The 21985-nt window shown below is 47.1% G+C and overlaps 1 protein-coding gene across 1 annotated transcript; it reads left to right on the forward strand.

The window, feature by feature from the left end:
- Positions 1-598: 598 nt before the first annotated feature.
- On the forward strand, positions 599-21395 carry MLEC (malectin). The gene is made up of 5 exons (XM_084819893.1): positions 599-945; positions 9215-9393; positions 10227-10403; positions 13327-13384; positions 14400-21395. The coding sequence occupies exons 1-5, from the start codon at positions 720-722 to the stop codon at positions 14627-14629; spliced, it is 870 nt and encodes a 289-aa protein (XP_084676019.1). The 5' UTR covers positions 599-719; the 3' UTR covers positions 14630-21395.
- Positions 21396-21985: the final 590 nt, after the last annotated feature.

Here is a 21985-nt window from a genome sequence, read left to right on the forward strand (position 1 = left end):
ACTATGCCCATAATCCACCGCGCTCATCAGCCGTGCTGGAGCTTTTTGATTGGGCAGTCAGCCTTGGGCTCTACCATCAGGAAGAGGGGGAGATTCTTGAGGGCTCATTCTGGGCAAATAGTTGCAGGGAAAAGGTATCATCGTCGTCCCCCATTATCTTGTATAATAAACCATGGGCAATAAGGCAGCCTCGAGGGAACCCCAAGCAGAAAGCGACTTATTTCCCCACCTCCCAAATAAATGGCACCAGCTCGAAAGGTGGAATGTGCCACCCGCTCTGATACAGGGAGAAAGGCAGGAAACGTGAGCTTTGGCAGTGGGTAAGAACCCCCCCCGCCGTAACAGAACAAATGGACCGCCCCAACCGCTCCATCCTCTTCCTCAGAGCCGCCAGCCAGTCAGTCCTGGCCTCCGGCTTGTATTCTCAACGCAACTTGCTCCTCCTCCCGCGCGCCTATGGGCCGGTGGCCTTGCCGATATGCAAATAGCGGAACTCCGACAGCCAACGGGGAGGCGAAAGCCCGCTTCGTGGCGCGGCGATTGGCTGGCGTCGCGGGTAGCCGGCAAGGCTAGCGGGGTAGGGTGCCCCCTTGCGGCTGAGGCCGAGGCGGCTGCGGCGGAGGTATCGGCTGAGGGGCGGTCGGCCGGCAGGCATGTGCGGCGGGCGCAGCGGCGGGGCGGGCCCGGTGCCGAGCTGAGGGGCCGGGAAGGAGCCAGAGATGGTGGCGGTCGGGGCCGGCGGGCCGCCGCCGCCGCGGCTGGCCGCCGCGCTCCTCTTCCCGCTGCTGCTGCCGCTGCTGCTGCTGCCGCCTGCGCCTCGCGCCGCTGCGGGGGCCAGCCTGGCGGAGAACGTCATCTGGGCCGTGAACGCGGGCGGAGAGGCCCATGTGGACGTCCACGGCATCCATTTTCGGAAGGACCCGCTCGAGGGACGGGTGGGACGAGGTGAGCTCCCGGCCGAGGCGCTGCCTGGCCCCGGCCGGCGCGTGGAACTCCCCGCCACAAGATGGTGCGCGTGGCGGTGGGGGCAGCAGCTCGGAGCAGCCTTGCCCAACCGCGTGGCCCCGGATGCCTTGGCCTACAACTCCCCAGCTGGCCGGGGGTGCTGGGAGGTGTAGTGCAGCACATGTGGGGGCGCCCCCTCGGGCAAGGCTGGCTTCCCCAGCCCAGTCCCAGCCAGGTGTGTGGAACTACAGCTCTCATCGCGCCTGACTGTTAGTCATGCTGGCTGGGGTTGACAGGAGTTGTAGTCCAAAACATATGGAGGGCTCCAAGTTAGGGAAGTCTGGCTTAGATGGGCCTTTTAAAAAAGGGGGCGAGGAAGAGATTAGGAGCAGGGCGATGCACCCATCAAACAGCTGTTTATTAGACACAATAGCTAAATGGGACCTCCATGTGCAGGTGCCTTCTGCCTGATAACTCGGACGAACAGCGGTGGGGAAGGCTTTTGACTTCTTTTCCTGCTTGCAGTTTCTTTGGACATCTGCTGTGGGAACAGCATGATTGCTGGGTGGAGGTTTATGAAGTTCTGTGAATGGTGTGTAGAGAGTTTGCCATCTTCTCCTATAGCACTAGACTTTGGATTTACCACCAAAGGCTGTTGGCAGTAGGTTCAGAACAGGCGTAACGGAGGGCTTAATCACATAACCCAGCCTTCCTCAACCTGGTGCCCTCCAGGTGCAGTTCCAAGGTTGCGCCAGTCTGGTGCAACTCTAGGCATGGAACCTGTAGTCCAACACACTTGGCGGGCACCAAGTTGGGGAAGGCTGACATAACCTTGTGGTTTTAGTTTTTGTTAACCGCCCAGAGAGCTTTGGCTGTTGGGCGGTATAGAAACGAAATAAATAAATAACCTGGCATTAACATATGGAACTCTCTGCTGCTGCAAGACTTAAGGGAAGCCTGTATTTTAGATGGGTTTGGATTAGAGAAGTTTGTGGATGGGGATAAATCAATGGCTGTTAGGCATGCTAGCTAGATGGAGCCACCATGTGCAGAGACAGCATATCCTTGAATACTAGATGATGAGGGCAGCTGCCCTGTTTCTCTGCATCATGCCCTGCACATGAACTTCCTGAAGCATCTAGTAGCTGCTTTAGAGACAGAATGCTGAACTAGGGGGCCATTGGTTTGATCTGGCAATACAGTTCTTAGCTGCTGCTGTTGTTCCAACAAATATGCCTGTCTTTCCTTGGGCTCCCTTTCACAAGAGTGTGACAAAGTCATCTTCTCTTGATGCTCCAGGTAGCTTAATCTGGATTAACAGCATCGCTCATTATTAGCAGTAACCATCCATGCTTGCTACCATGGACTACAAGCACCAGCTAGGGAACAGCTACCCTGCTTTTAATGATTGAAGTGTGGCTGAAAGGAGTTATCATGCAATTCTCTGCACTGCTGTTGTATGGTAATGGTTAATACTTGAAAGTTGGAATTGCAGCTAAGAGTGTGAACTGAAAAGTATGTGGTTCAAATCTTAACACAGCGATGTGCAGTCCTCTCAGTGCAATCCTATACATGTCTACTCAGAAGCAAGTCCCCTTGAGTTCAAGGGGATTCACTCCCAGGGAAAGAGGTATAGGATTGCAGCCTGGGTCACTTTAGGCAGGTCACTCTCTGTTGCACAGTCAGGCCCATCTGCAAAGTGGGGGCGATGATGATGATACTAGTCTACCTTACGGAGTTCTTGTGAGGTTTACTGAGAAAATGTAGATGAAGTGCTTATAACTCTCCAAGCATTGTATAAATGCTAAATAGTCATATCAGAAGCCATGAACTCCCTAGTTCCCATCACCTAGAGCAGCCTTCTCTAACCTGGTGCCCTCTGGATATTTTGGACTTCAGCTCCCATCAGTCCCAGCCAGCATGGCCATTGGTCAGAAATGATAGGAGTTGTAATCCAAAACATCTGGAGGGCATCAGGTTGGGGGAGGCTGACCTAAAATCTAGAGTCTTATCCCCACTGGCTCTGCTTTTCCTGCTCTGGACCGGACTTGCCTCCTCTGTACTCCCTTTCACATCTTTCTCTGTTCCCAGGATGTCGGTTTTATCCCACTTTCCACTTCTCCTCCTCTTATATTTGCATTCACAGCATCCACCGCTGCCACCCCCATTCTGTCTTCATGATGTGAATGCCAGTTCTCGCTATGTATGCAAGCAGAAATGTAAGCAGCGTCTCTCCTCTTTGCCACTGTCTGTGGGTGGGATACAAGAAGAAAGGGGTGAAAATGTGTGGAGGATAACGCAGCTCTTGTGACCTTGAATGCCTGATCCCACTGTCTCTTCTCACTGCAGTGGCCTGCTTCCCTTTGCTCTGCTGTTCCTTCACCCAGGATTTCCCTTCACTGCCCCTCTTCTCCTGCCTGCCTGCCCGCCCTTCTGAGCACCTTGGTTTCCATAGCTCCTCCCCTTTGTTTCTTGCTTTCTTCTTCCACCAATGTCCCCCTCTAAGATCACACTATGTTGGCATTTCTCACAGCTGAACTTTGTCCCATCAGGGGCTGTTCCCTGTCTCTGGAGTCCATCAAGAACTCATTATAATCTGCCTCCCGCTCATGAATGGTGAACTGCAAATGTGAGGCCCCGGAACTTGAGCACGTGGTTGCTTCCCATTTTGGTTGGTGCACGATAGAGGGTGGGGTAGTCTGTTGGTAGACTCTCAGCAGCTTAGAGCTGATGGTTGTGGCTGATGCTTTTAGTGAAATGCATATCACAAAGGTGCCAGATGCTTTTCTTGGGAACAGTTTGTGGCTACAATAAGCCAGAAGCTGCTCATTTTCAGCCATTTCTAGTGGCTTAGATTATAAAATGGCCTTGATCATTTTTCTTTCTTACTCATTCTACACCTTGGACCGCCTCCCCTTCTTTCATTTGTGCTGTGCTGGCTCTTTGACCTCCCTAGCTCCTGGGGGTGGAATGTGCCATTGCTCCATTGCTTGATGAAAGCCCCTTATTTTCACAGTCTTTTGCTTCACTAATTCATTATTCCTGTGTGTTAATTTAACCAAGGTGCCTGAACAGCAGCGTCCCCCAACCTGAAGCGCAGAAGATGGGTTGGACTACAGTTCCCATAATCATCAGACAGCACGACCAATAGGTATGCTGGCTGGGGATGATGGGAGTTGTAGTCCAACCCATCTCAAACGCGTCAGGTTGGGGAAGGCTGCTGCAGATGTTGATTTCCCTCTATCTTGGCTGCAGTTTCTCTTCCTATGTCTAGTCCAAACTCTCTTGCCCGCATCTCTTGGCTTCTGCTGTGTGCTGGCATCTGGGTCTGTTAATTGTGGAGCGGCCAGCCTATTCTAGGTTGAGTGTAAGAGTTCAAGGAGATATCAGGGGCGCAAAGTGCTTTGCCACAACTCTGCAGTACATGGTTCCCCCATCTGCACACTTGCCCTTCGGGGAAGAAGTATGATGGGTAAAACCTTAACAGGCTTTGAGATTGTGCAACAGAGATGGTAAGCTTCAGTAATGTAGTCCTCTAGTGGCCTTTGGAGATAGAGGATGTGATTCTTCTGCGTATGGTGAAGAGCTGTAGCATCTTGCCCTTGTGATTATGTTGCAGAAGCTTCCTGCCTGCTTATATCAACATCTAACACCACTGTATAAATTAAAATCAGATTTCTCATCTAGAATCATGCCAGTTTGCACAGAAATTGCTTACTTTCAATAGTTATGTGACATTACACTGAAGCGCCACTTAAGACTTGTTTTGTCTTCAAGTACATCCTGCCTGCATGCTTCCAAATTGCACTGTGCAGCCATGAGGGTTAGAAACTTGCTTTCTTTTATAACCAAAAGCAACATTTCTTCAGAAGTTACTCTTTGACTGCACAGAGTTCAGATTCTACCCTGCGTTGACCTGCTTTTCAAACACAACACAAGTCCTAGCTTGGGTTTCTGATGACTATCATTTTTCAAATTTAAGTTGATAGGCAGGCACTCATTTGGAGACACTGCCTATCACTTTAAGATCTTGAAGTCAGAATATGCAGTAGTGATGCCAGCAGTGTTCCTCCTAGTCTTTTATCCCATCTGTTGTGGCAAGCAGGTCTTCATTTGCCCCTTTAATTAATAGAACTCTTGTAGCTTTAGCAGTGGCATGGCAAGCAGAAATTCAGCTGTTGACACTTTTCCTTGCAGATAGGATTTCTGATTGTCACATCAGTCAAATCAGTTAAAGTCACAAGAACTCTGACAGAAAACTATTGGCAGTTGTGGAAGAAGCAAGGCCCTAGGCCAGCCTTCCTCAATCTGGTGCCCTCCAGATGTGTTTGACTCCAATTCCCAGCATCCCCAACTGGCCATGCTGACTGGGGATGCAGGGAGCTGTAGTGCAACACATTTGGAGGGCCCAGATTGAGGAAGGCTGCCTAGGAGATATTTCCCAGACACCGTCCTACATTGACTGCAAAATTTGGACCTTGCTGTGAGCATCTGATGGCTCATGAAACTTAGCTGCAAAATTCTGCTAGCATCACCTTTCAGGAGCAGTGAGCTGAGGGATAAGGCTTTGGTGATATGCAAGGATATGCTTTCATATGCCTCTTCATATGGAATAAGTTTGTGCAGAATCTATTCCTGTGCTGACCTACCTAGCTAATGGTTGCTCTCTGCCTTCTATAGGGCTGTGCAGAACCAAGGAGTTTGCTTCACACTCCCTGCCCCACATCCTTTGCTAACCACACTGAATGCTTGGACATGATTCCATGTGCTCTATGCTGGTTGCTTTTTTGGATACACTAGCAATTAAAAGAAGGGTATTAACTGGTTAATTTCCCACATTTATACTCCCCGCCTTTCTGTGCTTTACAGTTTAGAACAGACTTCCCCAACTTGGTACCCTCCAGATGAGTTGGACTTCAACTCCCACCAGCCCTAGCCAGCATGCTGGGACTTTTAATCCAAAACACCTCGGGACACAAGGTTGGGGAAGGCTGGTTTAGCAGTCTGAGTGTTTTGCAGTCTGAGGGACACAGTTCAGTAGGAAAAGGGGAATGGGGAGGAAAGAGAAATAGCCATCCTCCTGTACTGACTCTTTCTTGCTATTACACAATGACTGGGGGAAACGGTCGCTGCTGGAGGGTGGGGAGTGAACTGACAGTTGGTTGCAGCTGGGACAAAGGAGTAGGCCTCACCATCTCACCTCTTCCTCAGAGGCACCCAAGTGAGGTTGCTGCTGAGCGGGCAGAAAAGAACGAATAGCTCTCCTTTTACAAGAAGCCCACAAAGAGACTCAAACCTGAGGTTTGGGCCTTCCTGCATTGGATTAGAATTTGAACATGCTTTGAACATGTTCAGAACAGGGGCCCATTGCAAGCTTCTTGGCCCCAGATTCAAAATTAAAAACCAAATAGCTATGGGGATTTCATTTTGGGGTGGTGACTGCTGTTTTATTTTCTGCAACTTTTTTCTGTGTGAAAATGAATCAGAATAAATAGTTAAAAAAATAAAGTTAACTAGCCTCTTAAGAGCTGTAATATAACCGCTTTTTGGAAGTCAGCTGAGAGAGGGAGATGGTAAAGACAATTGTTCACAGACCCTGTTCCCAGATCAGCTGACAGCTGTCGCTTCTGCTACTCAACTGCCCCATGTTCATTTTCCATGGGTTAGGGTGTTTTTTGTTCAGCATTTTAAAGTCTGTGTCTTTCCCCTTACTGGCAAACCCACGTTTGGCCCTTGCTTCTCCTCCCCCTCTTCCTGTGTCCATTCAAGTGGTCTATTTTTATTTTGAGCCCTTGAAGGAATGTAGATCCATATGCATTCCACTAAGTATTGATCTTTGCCATCCTGAGCCCTTGGCTTAAAGTGGGATATAAATCCAAATAATTCAACATAAAATAATTTATCTTACAGTGTGAAACTTTTTTTTACTCTCCATTACCTCTGGCCATTGGAGCATACCTGTGTCCTTGTCAACAGTGCAGACACTGCTTGTCACCCACACCAGAACGCTCTGCTGAGGTGTTCCCATTCCTTAGATTTCATTGTCATTCTGAGGAGCTTGCCAGGTTCGGAAAGCTGAGGCATTGAAAATCAGAGCCGTGTTTCCTTCCTATTTATTACATTTTTATACCGCCCAATAGCTGAAGCTCTCACAGCATGAAACAATTTACTTTTAGTGCAAAAACAATTTACTTTTTCACTTCCCCAACCTGGCACCCTCCAGTTGAATGTGCTAGATGGGGATGATGGGAATTGTGTCCCAACACATTTGGAGGGCACCAGGGTAGGGAAGACAGTTTTGGAGTGTGTGAGAGAGTAAGAGTTACCTGCCTAGACCAGTATCCTGGAGGTGGGGAAGTCTACATTGAGAATGATTGACTGGTGCATATACACCCATTGCAGAAGAGTGGCAGACTTAGCCACCCGGCAGTGAAGGTTGGATGGAAGGATAGATATAATATTTCTGGAAACTTTGAAGCCATGGAAGAAGTTTGGGGAAAAGTACTTACTTTTTAGTGCCCTTTACACATCTAAAGTCACTTCATTACTTTGGGAACATAAAATGTATTGTATGTAACTTAGATTGCTCATAAAACTATCATCTTTAGGATGTTTAATTTAAAAGTATAGTTTATTCAGCCAGTAACTCCAAATTTACTAATTGAATTTACTTTTTAAATATGTTTAGTTTTTGTAACAAATGGAGCTACAAGCTGCTGAATTTTAAAGAATCTAGTATCTCTCATTTTTTCCCAGTTTATGAGAAGTAGGCAAAAAGTCAAAGTTGAAAACAAAAGAAACCATCAGCATTATATAATAAAACTAAGAAAGTTTATTTATTAGATTTGTACCCTGCCATTCTACCAAGAAAAATGGCACTCTGATTTATTATATATACTGAACTTAGTCTCCTCCACAGTGTCAAGCAGACACAGAAAGCACTCATTTTCAGAAAAACAGCTAAAAGAAAGAAAAAAAACAAGGCTCATGTCATAGTCCAAAATTTTTCAATGTTTTGATGGGGGGGGGGAATACAGGAATCCCCTTTTTTCTGGGCCTCTGGTTGAAAGGAAGCAAAACCAAAGCAGTGGTTCACACTGAAATAGAGCCCCCCCCCCCGCCCCCATACCTAGCTGCTATGATTGGGATTCTGCATCTCATTTCTTATTGGGGATCACTGCACCTCTCTGGTGTCAGTGAAAGTTCAGTCATAAGAAATTGCCCTTTAACTAGGGCTGTATTTAAATCCCAGTCAATTAACAACACAAGTTTTTGGTCAGTTGATTTTTCAGTATGTGTATGAGTGTAAACATTAGTTCTGAAGCAAGAAGTGTATTTTCTTTGTTTTTAGATCATGTATGAATGTGTCATAGAAGAGGCATCATCTTTGAAGAGGCAAACAAATTAACAAACTTAAAACTTCTGGTTGGCAATGGGATTTCCAGACTCAGACATTTAATCACAAAGTTATGAACTGATGTTGGCAGTCTAATGTCATTTCTTCAAAATAAATTCCCCTAGAACTGTTCTCTGAAGCCCCTTTTGTCATCTCTAAAAGCTTTCACTTCCTGGCCCTTCTCTCCCTTGCCCTGCCCCGCCCCAGTAAGAGAGGGAAGTAGGAGTGTTGCCTGTGGAATACAGAGCAAAAACCTCCAGCCCTGTACAACAGAGCACAATGGACAGTTCTGCAGCCCTGTTTCATCAGTGTAGCTTGAACATGTTCAGTCTGCTTTTAATTGAACAGCTGTTCAAAGATCATTGTCTTGAAACAGGGTCACGTAGTGGAAACAGTTCTAATTGTCATTGGTGACACAGACCCAACTGAAAATTCAGCAGGCGGTTTCCAAAGAGAGCCAGTCCATATACTACACATCTGTAATTTGAGAACTTCAATGTCAAGGCGTATTTTGCATGTGCGGTTTAGCCAGTGCAGACCAAATGCCACAGACAGAATTTTCACGCTGCTTCACACGAGTCAGTTTATGCATTCAGCTGTATTTCAGCCAATGTTATCCAGTGATGAGAAATCAAGCTAGGTACATGCACAGTGTTCTAGCCACCAGATCTTGCTCTGTGTGAGTCTCTGATCAGGATGCCCTCCCCCTAAAAACTGGGGGGAGGGGGGAACTTGTGGAGGTCTGATAAGACTGTTGGGAGGGGTAGATGAGTAGCTAAAGGTGTCGGGGAGGGATTCCAGGGTTGCATTCACACAGAAAAGTAGACTGTGCAAAGTACTTTGAGAGTGTTACCATTTACTTTTGGAACGCAGCCTCCGACTATGGCATGAAGCTTCCGATCTTGCGATCCAACCCGGAGGATCAGATTCTTTACCAGACAGAACGCTACAATGAGGAAACATTTGGTTATGAGGTGCCCATCAAGGAGGAGGGCGACTATGTTCTTGTGCTGAAGTTTGCAGAAGTCTATTTTGCACAGTCCCAGCAGAAGGTATGAAGTGTGTCGTCCTGGGAGGTACTCTGTTGGGTCTTTGTATATGCCGTCTGTGCCTGGGCGTCACTGTGGTCCCCTTTCTTGTGAGTGGACAATAGCAGGATTTGAAAGATGCCAGAGGCCTGTGGGCATTGACATAAAGCTTAGCTGCATTCAAGGGTAGTGGTGGAATGCCGTCCTTGGCACTTCCAGAATGCAGCAGAACGAATGTTTCCCCCTGAATTTTAGAGTATCTTGGGGAGTTACACAAAGACTCTTTTTCAGTGGGGGCCTATTCTCTACCATTTCTGCTGGTGTAACAGAAAGACACTATGTTTCCCCAGCTGGTTAACTGTCCTGTGTCCAAAAGGATGAGTCCCATTTTACAATCAAACATTAAAAGTTCCCCATCTTGGTTATTTTGCCAGTGAGAGGTGTTGCCATTCTGCCTGAAAAAGAGTTCCATGTCTTGGCACCTTCTCTCCAAAAGGTGAGGTACAAAAACAGTACCATAGTATCTTTCTTAGCACAACATCTATTGGTGGCATAGTTTGCAGGTTTTTGAGTTACACATAACTTTTCATCAGGCAGTATGGAAAGGCAGCTGCTTCCACGCTTCCTGGATAGAATACTGTGAAACCTGCATACAGCTATGCCATACTGATGTTGACCATATCAGTAATGTTGTCCTCCTATCCCCTAGTAGCAAGTTTAGGACTGTCTTTCAAATTCATTATCAGCTGGCAGTCATCCAGTCCATGGGCCTGTCAACCAGTGCTCTGTATCAATCTGCCTTCCATTCAACCAGAAGTCTGATTCCTTTGCAATCTTATCCTTCTCCCATCCTAAAGGTGTTTGATGTACGCTTGAATGGCCATGTGGTGGTGAAGGACTTGGACATCTTCGACAGAGTCGGACACAGCACAGCCCATGATGAGATTATTCCAATCAGCATCAAGAAGGGGAAGCTGAGTGTCCAGGGAGAGGTGTCAACATTCACAGGGAAGCTTAACATTGAGTTTGTCAAGGTAACAACAGACCCTGTTATTGTGGTGGCCTTTTTTCTCTCTTCATTGTGAGGTGTGACTAGGGCAGGCCTGCTCCTTACTCATTTTTGCTCAGTCACTCCCCTCTTAAAAGTCAGGCCCTGCCACCCATAAGCCCCACCCTTGTGTTGTGCAGGGAAGTCTGAAGAGCCTGTACCTAGGATGAGGCTTATGCAGGAGCAGGCTTGTGAGGGAATGCCAAGAGCAGGACATGGGTTTAGCCCCCTTCTCAGAACGCCTCTTCATTTCTGTAAGTAGTGCCTTCCATTCCTGTTGGGAAAAATGAAATGCTGAACTTCGGGACATTGTTTCAGGGAAGTCAGACATGTCCCCCAGTCCTGACAGGGGCCTACAGTAAGTCTCTGTCTACAGAGAAACACTGCATAACCCTCCCAACACAATGCAAGATTTACCTTCTCTCTCTCTCTCTTGCTTCCCTTCTATGGGAAGATCTTTCTTAAAAGATCAGAAAGCATCTCACAGGTGGAGCATAGTAATAGTGAAAAGGCATACTTTTCCAACGTTTGGAAAATTCAAAATCTTCTAGATTCGTATTCAGAGGTTGAAATTTCCCCTCTCCCCCAGGTGGATAAAAAACAATAATGAAAAAGATTTAAATTCATGACATTCAAGGCATACTTACTTCCATATCATGGAGATAAAACTGTACTGCCCAGGAATGGGGAGCCCATGCTTTTGAGAAATCCTAGGCATTTACCCTTCAAGGAAGAGCATCTGAAGTAAGACCACATATGTACATGGAGAGCCAGACCATTGCCCTGGGAGTCGAGAACCCAAGCTCACTCTGGCTTCTTCCAGGGGACCAAGATGCCCTGGGTAGTTGCACCCACTGACTCCCACAAAGTGCATACTGGCACTGGGAGGTGGGCCTGGCCCATCCATCGGCCGCAGTAGCAGCAGCACCCCCCACACACCAAAAAGAGCACTCTACTCCAACTGTCAGTTGCCCTCAGACTGCAGCGCTGGAAGGAAGCAAACGTTCGCCCCATCCAGAGGCCAGGGGGTTAAGATCTCCTGGGTGGCATGGGTTTACGGTATCGGTATGGGTGTGTGTATTACCTCTTGTAAGCTACCTTGAGGAACATTCAGGCAGAACATATATTTTCTAAATAAAAATTGGGTTTTTGTAAAACATTTTTTTAAAAAAAATCAGCCTTCTAGAAGTATCTAGTCTGCATGCAGGTCAGTGGAGTACGAGGCTTCTGCATGCAGTTAAGCGCTGGGTTTGGCCCTGGAGGAGGTCTGAGGGGCCATATAAGTTGATAGACTTAACCTGCAACCTGAGAGGTATGAGGGATATTTGGGAATTCAAACAAGCCTCAACCCTATCTCTGACCTGCAGAATTAGCAGTGGACTACATTACAGGGCTGCCGTAAGCTGCTTCTCTCTCTCTCTGTCTCTCTCGCTCTCTCTCAGCACAGCACCGCAGCCTGAAGGGGGGTCTCATACCTCTGGACAACACTACAGCATTGTTGTAACCATTTAGAGCCTGACCTGTAGCATTCAGTGTGAACTATATTGCAGGGCTGTCATAAGCCCCTTCCAACCTTCAGTATGGGGACAATGAACTGCATTTCTTCAGGATTTGCATTAGCGGCACTATTTTTTAATGTTTTACACTAAATAAGAACTGAGTTTGAAAGAGCAGAAACTCCTCACTTTGCTGCTATGTTTTGTGGGCAGTTTGGGAATGGGGTAGGATGGACACACTGGTGGCCAGTCCAGGCTACATTAAAACCTTGGATTTCTCTGTTGATTTCTATGGGCAATTCTCACTTCCATCCCTGGGGATGCTTCAACATTGCTTCTTGGTGTGAACCAGGAAATTACCTGTCCAAGTAATGAGTGGTTCTCTCAGAACTTCATGGGATGGGATCTGTGCTGGGGGTGACTGACCAAGAAAGAGGTCTTGGGGTTGGAGTGGATAGCTTGATGAAAATGTCAACCCAATATGCTATGAAAAAAAGACAGATTTCATGTTGGGCATAATTAGAAAAGGAATTGAAAATAATACTGCCAATATCATACTGCCCTTATACCAACTGCACTTGGAATACTCTGGTCACTGCACCTAAAAAGGCATGGTAGAGTTGGAAAAGGTGCAGAAAACTGAAACCAAAAAGATCAAGGGCCCGGAGAAAGTCCCCTATGAGGAAAGATTTCACCATCTGGGACTGTTCAGCTTAGAAGAAAGGTGAGTACAGGGAGATATGATAGAGGTGTACAAAATTATGCATGTAGCAGAGAAAGTGGATATGGAGATGTTTTTCTCCCATAATACTGCAACCCAATAGGGTCATTCCATGAAGATGAATGGTGGGAGACTCAGGAAGGATAAAAGGAAGTACTTCTTCACACTGCACATAGTTCAGCCATGGAATTCACTGCCTCAAGATGTAGTGATGCCACCAACATGGATGGCTTTAAAGGGGATTAACCAGATTCATGGAGGTTAAGGCTATCCATGGCTACTAGTTACGATGGCTGTAAATTATTGGAGGCTTGAAAACTTGATTTAAATCAATATTTTTGATGGTTTTAAATCAGAAATTTTAAATTGCCTTTATCTACCTCAGTCCACCTGTGCTCCCTTGTATGACATTGCTCAACAAATAGTTGTATAACAATGTTCTCAAATCTGGGACCCCTTGCCTCCCTCAAACTTAAATATTAATACCCATAGATTACATATAAATCTTTTGTAAACTGTGTTTTCACACTAAAGATGTTGTTGTATGGGAACTAAACTTAAAGTTGCAACTGAGAACCAAATAGTTTCTTAAAACTTATTTTTTGAAACCTCTAGGTAGGAATTGATTGTAGGCAATTCCTGGACAGCCGGTGGCAGGGAACGAAGCTTATCTCAGCTTTTCTTTCCCACAGGGGTACTATGATAATCCAAAAGTCTGTGCACTATATGTCCTCCGGGGAACAGTAGATGGTGAGTTTTCTTACATTCCCTCCAATGACAACCTCCTATTTTTCCCAGTAGCTAGTTGGATTGTATGTTCTTGTAGGTGACCCTAAGGGGGAGTCTGAAAGGTGCCTCACCAAGGACCCTTCCTCTGCCTCAGGTCCCATTCCACTACTGCCCCCTATCCAGCATCCTGCATTGCATGAGTGACCAAAGGACAGTTTTGTATCATGCCGGCTTTGCAGCTGTTCTCCCCAATTGGTTGCATCAGCTGGCTGCGGATGGTCACAGACTTCTCCCGGCCCAACTCACCTTGCTTTGCCTGTGCCCCAGGCCCAGTTGGACATGACAAGGCCCTGGGACAACCCCCAGCCCCATCCTCCAACGTTTCCTGCTTCTCTTTGCTAGTGGCACAGCAGAAGAAGGCTCTCGCCCTCATGTCCTCCTTGTGAGCTTCCCAGGCAGGCATCTGGTTGACCACTTTGGGGAACAGGATGCTGGACTAGAGAAGCCTTTGGTCTGTCCCAGTCACAGGCCTCTTCTTGGGTTCCACCAGATCCTGCCTCCCAACTGGCCATTCTCCTGCCAGTTTTTCCCATCAGGAAAGGCTGGAGAGGGTGCAGGGTGATGCTGGTTGCAGGTGCTCAGGCTGCCTCTGACCTGGAGTGCTCCCTTTCTTTCAGGAATGGCCAGTAGTGGGGTTTACCGGGGATGGGGGGCTGGCGACTACAAGTTTTAGCTTGGCCAGCAAAGCCAACCAAAAATTGTAGACACTTATCTGTGGGCTATTTCATACATTACACAGAGGCAAACCTGGATGTGCCATCATGTGCACTCTCCAGCTCTCTGATGTGCATATCTGTATGATTTGTGTGTCTGTAATATTCACATTAAACCAACATAAAAAATGGAATATGTATTGTAGCCATATGTCTCCATAGGGATGAGGACTAGACCTTCAGTACTGAATCCAAATGCTACCTGTTTTCTGCTTTTATTGTGTGTGGTGCAGACCCTGCCACTACTTCTTCTCTTCCCACAGATGTTCCAAAGCTGCAACCCCATCCAGGCCTAGAGAAAAAGGAGGAGGAGGAAGATGAAGAGGAATATGAAGAAGGCTCCAGCACTAAAAAGCAGACCAATAAGAACCGGGTCCAGTCGGGCCCCCGCACACCAAACCCCTATGCCTCGGACAACAGCAGCCTCATGTTCCCTATCTTAGTGGCCTTTGGTGTCTTCATTCCTACTCTTTTCTGCCTGTGCAGGTTGTGAAAGACAAGACACAGCACGGCTGGCTGCAGGTCGGATGGGAGAGTCAGGCCAAGCACCACGGCTGTTTTGGCTTCCCCAAGTTTCAAATAATTTAAGGAAAATAAAGGTTTGTTGAGGAGCAGCCGGTACAATAAAGGGAGAGTTTGCAACACCCGCTTTGGGGAAGGCCTCCTTCCCCTCCTTGTCAGCAGAACCTTGGGTCTCGTCCAGCTGTCCTATGAGCAGCTGCCTTTCCTGTCCAGAGAGTCTTGAAGCAAAACCTGGGTACTTCTGGCTGTCCGATGCTGAGGAACTGTATTCCCAATGAATAGCACGGTGGAGTCAAAGAGGGGTAGGGAAATGCAATAGGGAGGGCACAACTGCTTACAGAAGCAGACTTTGCCACCGAGCATCCTTGACAGGAATCCTTGGTGTTTGTGCTAGAACTGCTGGAGGGATGAACTGGCTTCTTGACGTCTGCTGGAATGTTTGTAACTCAACACATGGTACTTCCTTTCTGTTCTGAATGAGAAAAAGCTCCCCCTTGCTGATCAGTCTCTGGGTTTAAAAGCCGGTGGCGACTGGAACAGGGTGAACCAGTTGGCCCGGCTCAGCTGCCCTGCCTGGGAGAAACGATCTTTCCATGGTCACTAACATTTGACCTGACCTGTTGCCCTGGAAAGGGTTCTGCTTCAGGCAGGCAGTTTTCTTTGTTGTCATGGCAACTCTGACATGGCAGCCTCGACTTGTCCTTGGGGATTTCCTCCCCTCCCCAATCCCTTATTGCTTTACGCTTCCCTCTGTATCCTTTTTTCCTTCCACAATGGCTTCATGCTTAGGGCCACCCCCCCACCCTTGGCCTGATGAGGACTAGGAGCGTAGAGGCTTCTGAGGTTCCAGGGCACTTCTAGCTCAGAGAGCAGCCTCTGTGGGTTCCCCCAATGGCTTTTTAATTTCCCTTGTGCCAGGAGACTTGCAACCTTCTGAACTGACGACGGCATCTTTTTCTTCGCTTGAGAGCTCCAGGGCAGGGAGTCTAGGCTTCCCCAGCCTTGCGCCCTCCAGATGTGTTGGATTACAATCTCCACATCTGGGCTGGGGAATGTTGGGAGTTGTAGTCAACACATTTGTAAGACATGAGGTTGGGGAAGGCTCAAGATAGAGCTTTGCATCCTTGAAATGCTTCTGTAGTTCCGCTTGTTTAAACAAACCTCAAAACCTAGGTTTGGGGGTTGGGGTTGGTCCTGGAGAGCAATGTTGGCACAGGCTGAAGTACCACTTAAAAGAGCACCATCCCAATGTTGATTGTCTACAACACGGTGCAAGAGTGGTTTAAACTCCTCACGTTGGTGTCCACTCCTCATTTTGGTGAGGGTTTTGGAATGTGGCTGAGATGGATGCTAGCTCTTCCCTTTGGTGGGGGAGGAGCTGTGACTACTGTGGTCAACTTTCATAGACACCTGCGTGTCACAACCTGTTGGGTTTTTCTCCCCAGGAAGATTTGTCAACTTATACAGTGAGTTCCTGTGACTTGCTGGTTTTGCATTGCTGTAACGTTTTTGCATTACTGTGAAGGGAGAAGGGCAGCCCTAGTTTGGGGACAATATGGAATCAAATAAGGCTTCTCCCTGGTCACCTGGAAGGGGGTCTTCTCATGAATAATGAAGACTGAGGAGTTGTTGGAGTTGTGAATGAGGTAGCGGTGGACACTCAGTTCTTGGTCCCTGGAGTCCCATTGCACCCTTTCTGCAGATACCTCTTCTCAGGCCTGGCCCATCAACCAGTGGGGGAGATCTTGTCCATGCCATCCTGGATGGCTGACCCAGATACATGTATCCTGTGTTGTGCCCTTCCCCGGGCCCTTATTTCCCCTCTATTATAAATTTCCTCGCATGTTCTTGCACAATTTAAAAGTGTCACTTCAGGATGTTCTAGTACATGGCTGGCAGCTTTTGGGTGGGGATCTTGAGCCCTGACTGGCATGACTGACTTCCATCTGCCTTTTCAGAATGCTGAAATATTGACGATTTGTTCCTATAACCTGACCCATGTTAACGGTTGGGTGTGTGTGACTGAGGTCTGTTGAATTTTTCCCCCTAGTACAATCCCAGTGGGGAAATAACATCTGAATGGGGGCACTTTTTCACACCGCTAGTAAATGCATTAAACTCAATCTGTTATTCAGTTTCTCCCCCTGCCCCCAACCCTAAGTTACATTTCTTAAGAAAAACTTGCCTAAATTCAGCCTCCTGCTGTGTATTTAATCCCAAAGTAAACAGGATTTTTTAAAGAGGTTAGGATGCCTCCCCCCCCCCCCCCCGGTGCTCAGTTTTGTTTTTCTTGCTTGTTGAACCTCATCTAGCACCCTGAAAATGCTGTCAGGGATTCGGTGCTATCCTTAGCTTGAGGCTGGATAACCCATTGAGGTACCATCGTGATGGACTGTTGTCATTCTTCCATCTGGCCTTTCTCCTCATGGCTCCAGACCTTGCTTGATGGGGATAGGAAGGAGGCACTATCTTTCTTAAATCCCAACTCTCTGACAGGCTTTGATTTGGGAGCCATTTTACCACAATAGGTCTGGCCATCAGCTACATGGCGCATGAGCTCAGGTACATGACCGTGGGTGCAGGGGGCTGCTTTTAGCTTGATAGATCATCGCCTTTTTGTAGATGCTTATCTAGAGGTTGGTTTGGAGTTGGCAAATAAACAGGACAGCTGGTTTGTGACAAAGACAGCTTGATTTCTCCCTCTAGAATTGCAGGAATCCATCTTAGGCAGATCATCTTGCTTCCTCTGAGGTGTGAAGCATGGTGAAGTTCTTTGGGTGTAATCAAGGCTAGTGTGTGTCTCCACATGCACTGAAGCTAGTAGAGGGACTTGTGGACCCAGTTCCACCCCCTTTTGCTGTGAGTCCTGTATCCCCCATGCTTTGAAGAGATGGGTGGCTACTGATTACCTCCCTGAATGATTCTAGTTTCCCATCTGCCCCATTCCAGAGGGTTATTAATTCCTACAGGAGAAAAGACCATTCTCTTTAAGGCAGGCTTTGGCCCTGGAATGTGTGGGCAAGTTGAACACAAGTGCTGTAACAGGCCCATGTTGCAAGAGTAGTGAGGAAATATGGTGATTTGGTTCCCCTGCCCCCCGCACTTCATTCTTGAAAATTGCAAAAGGTCATAGGTCATTCATGGTACCTTCTGATTGAAAAGCTCTGTCACCCCCCCCCCCCCAAATCAGCAAGAGGACTGAGATTCTCCATTTCTGAGCCTTGTGCTTGGGGGTGGGGTGGCAGTGAGGGATAGAGAACAACTGCTAACTACCTTTATCTACAAATGCACTCTCAGGTCCATTCACCCTGTAGCAGGAAAAACTGAGGGCAAGCCTGTCCCTACTTGATGCCCTGCTTTTGTGCACAGAGAGAGGCATAAAATTGCTCTAATTTGCCCATTTTGAATTTTGGTTGCTGATAGTCTTCTTCCTTCTCTAGCATTTGTATACAAGAGGGAGCAGTGAGCTGTCTCATTCTGGAGGGAAGATGCATGTAGAAACTGGAGGAATGCCAAAGTCTAATCTGTATATGTGTTTGGTGTGCCTTTTTTAATTTTCAGGTAGCGAGATGAAAACAGGCTTTGCTTGTAAAGAAGCTTCTGTTTTAAGGAACTTCTTTTCTCTTCTAAAAAACAAGGAGTGGATGGGAAAGCTGTCCCCTCTGAGCCAGTTTCCCCATCTGCAGGCATTGCACATCCTGTTCTGAGATGCTATATGCCTAAAGCCAGTTGAGCATTTCTGAGCTTTGTGCTTGGGGGTGGGACTTCCATTCCTGCATAGGAAGGGGGGGGGAAACACCCAGGTGAGCTGGCGAGAGCCCTGCCAGGTTGCCCCCCACAAAGCACATCTAGGAGAACTGTGGAATGGAAATGCTCTTCCTCTCCCACTCCACCTGTCTGTCAGTTTAACTCTCTGAAGTCCTTGCGAGGGAGACCTTTTGTCTTTTGTCTCCTTATGATCTATGAACAGGCCTTGATTAAGACGATCCTGATCCACAACTTGGGAGTTTTGGTTCAGAGTGTCAATCCTGCTGGCTGGATGCCCTGTGCTGCTGTCTGCAGACCGATTCAGTGACTGTCATCCATGGGGCACTCAGAATGTTCCACCCACATGCTGGGGGTTTTGTTTTGCTGGTACAACAGGGTTGAGCAGGGTGGTGTGGTAAAAGAGAGCCTTGAGCCAGTCCTTTGCCTGCCAGGTGATTTAATGCTAGCACCAGGTGCTACAAGACACTGAGGGGTTGCTACCACCTCATGCTGTGACAGTGGCTGGCACCCCTTCCCAGCATCCTGCATTGACTCACACTAGTATATGTCCTGGCAGCCTGTACTGGGGCAGCATCACTGGGACACATGTGGGATGGAAAACTAGTGGTCTCAGGTTCGCCTTTTATGGAGGGGCTTCGCTCTCCTCCTGACATCCACACTTCACTTGCAAAATGTCTCCCCCAAGCATGTTGTTCCCATGATGTATGAGGTCACAGTAAGTCATATTGAAAGATAATCCTCTCTACGTGCACTGTGAACCTAGGCTAGGGATCCAGAAAACCAGACAGGAAGTCATTGGATTGGGTGGCCTGGTCTAAATATTATAAAGAAAAAGGGAAGTCCAGAACTTCTGAAGATCTACTGCTGTGTCTGGCTGGGGAGCAAAATAATTGTTGGACATCTCTACAAGGGATGGGAGTCTACTAGCAGTGAACCACAGAGCTAAGACTCTTCCAAGGCCTAATGAATAAGACTGGATGCAGATTGAAACTTCTTCAGTAACAACTTGTTCAGTATAGGCTTGCAGGGCCAAAATAGTGCTGGAACGTGCAAACTTTTTCCCTGCTGGGGAAAAAAGAGGAAGTTTGAGTAAACAAACCATTGTGTTGGGTCTCCTGTTCACTGATTTTGGCTGAAGACAAAAAGGGAGTGTACTTAAAGGTCACTGGAACTTGTGACCATTGATTGCAGCACCAGATAACATGTTTACTATGAGAGCCTGGTAGCAGCCACTTCACTCACTTGCTGGCATTTCTGCAGAGAGAATGGCCACAGGAGTGTATCTCCCCAGCTCTGGCTGACTCGTGGCTAGATATATTAGAGTAATAGTTTTGGAGAGGAGGGGGAGATGCTTCTGCCTTGCTGCATATGCCTTGCTGGTCAGCAAAGATCCTTTGTCAATGTTGATAGGATGCTTTCCTTTTTTCCCCTTTTTTCTTACTCTTCCCCCCCAGCCAGTAAGTACTTTATTTTAACAAACTGACATGATTTCCACCCTCCCAAAGATGCTTGTGTTTTGAGTACCTTGTAAAGATCTCTTGAGGAGGAGGAGCTGCATGTGAGTTGTCCCCAACCTAAGAGAGTTTTCACAAAGGCAACACTCCACAGTTTGCTCTTGGAAGGCCAAGCAGTTAGAACGTGTCTAGTAAAACTGGGAATCTCAGACCCAGGATTCTGAACAGACCCTTGAATACCCTCTTCCACCAAGAACATGTGGGGCAGGTTGGCCCACTCCTTGAGGATAGTCACTTGCTCCCCACAGGGCCTGCCAGCACACCACTCCCAGCTACAGTTTCCCCTTATATTGCTTCTGCTTCCTAGCAGACGGCTGCAGAAGATGTGAGTGGGGATCATGGATGGGGGATGCAGGAAGAATCAGAAGTCTGTAGGGTCAGCTGGAGCTCCTTGTTTCAATTGATGTGTGATGCTGTTGAACCTATCTTGGGGCTACTGAGCCCCAAGTCATTCTTGTGTCTGAAAAAAATGATACAGCTTCAATAGAAGTGTGTTGAGGACTCAGGAGCTGAGTTATCAGCATTCATATCATTCTTTGACCCAGGACTTTTTGTTGTCCTCATGTTCCTTTCTTGAACAAAGAGGTAACTTTGTGGGGGGCTTCTGTGTTACATTTGTGATAAGTGATACTTAGGGTGCCTTTAGGGAGTGCCTTGTTGAGAGATTTTTGAGTTACTCCATGGGAAGGGCCTGATCTTTATTTTACCTCACTTCCTAAGCAAGTATGGTCCGATGTTGACCCATTATGCCCTAAGCATGGGGGGAGGAAACACAATTCTTACCAACATTTAGGCAGATGGCAGCTTTGAACTGTTGCAAGCCCAGTTATCAGATGTTTGGGACTGATCTCTTTTTGCTCTACTGGTTGTACACATCAGATCTTGCGTCCCCTTTTGGATTTGTGCCCCGCTTGCTAATGAGACATTGATATGCTTTCAGGTAGCTGATCTCTTGGGCTTTTAGGACAACCCAGATGTAAGTTTCAAGGTTACGTGCCTCGGCTGGTGGAATTGATTTCCTTGCCGGTAATTCTTCATCTGTAACTTAAAAGTTAGTACATTGTTTTGAAGGAGGATGGTGTCTTTAACTGTCCCTTGCTTTGTGTCTTTAATAATTTGCAGTGATTTTTTTTCTTATGGGTGTGTGTGTTTAATATCAAGCTTGGGCAAAGGATAAAAAGCACAGATACCTTATGTCTGATTACATTGGCTTTGCAAAAAGGATTCTTTCCCTGGGTATGGGTGAAATGTTCTGGGTTTATTTCTCTTCTCTTTCCCTTTCCCCCTCCAATTTTTGGTACATTTAGCTGGGGGGTTTTGTTTGTTTTTTGTTTATAAATTGTGTTGGCTTTTTCCCCCAGGATGTCTGGTTGAGGGAAATATTCTGAAATCTACTGCCTGGCAGTTTTAACCAGCAGTGTGTTAAAATAAAATGAAATTATATTGTCATTCAAATGAACTGGTGCTTTTTAAAAAAAAATTGTTGGGGTTCTTTGTTGGAGGAAGTTTTAAAATGGCTTTGGATTGCATGACACTAGAGGCTCAAACAGCACCGCAGCAGCTCTTGCAGGCTGCCAAAGAGACTTCATCTGAAACCTCCTCTCCACAAGAATTCCTGCAGCATCCAAGCAGTTGTGTTCTTGCCTCTTTGCTTAAAACTTGCTTTGCCATTCATCCCTACGGGTACCAAAGTGGTTTGGTATTTTTAAAACCTTATTTCAGTCACTGTATTTAAACTTAGAGAAAGGGGTTCTAATCCCTCCCAAATGTCCCATGGGCTTCCTGGAGTAGCTTTGGGTAAGTCTTATTCCTCCATGCCCCCTTCTCTTAATGCAGGGGTGGGGAATCTCAGGCCCAGGGGCGAAATCCAGCTCTATAGGTTTCCCTAGATGGCCCCACCCTTTCCCCCATCCTGGCTTTTGTGCATTCCCCCCCCCCTTTCTAAAAGTTTGAAATGCCTCTCCTAAGACTCAGTTCCTGGTAGTAAGAGCTTGAAACGACAGTATGCTAGCATTTTTGGTCTCACCCCCTCCTGCCCTGGAGAG

The sequence above is a fragment of the Heloderma suspectum genome, chromosome 13 (assembly GCF_057233095.1).
Source record: "Heloderma suspectum isolate Gila_16-S chromosome 13, 16-S_ref, whole genome shotgun sequence".
Classification (NCBI taxonomy): Eukaryota; Metazoa; Chordata; class Lepidosauria; order Squamata; family Helodermatidae; genus Heloderma; species Heloderma suspectum.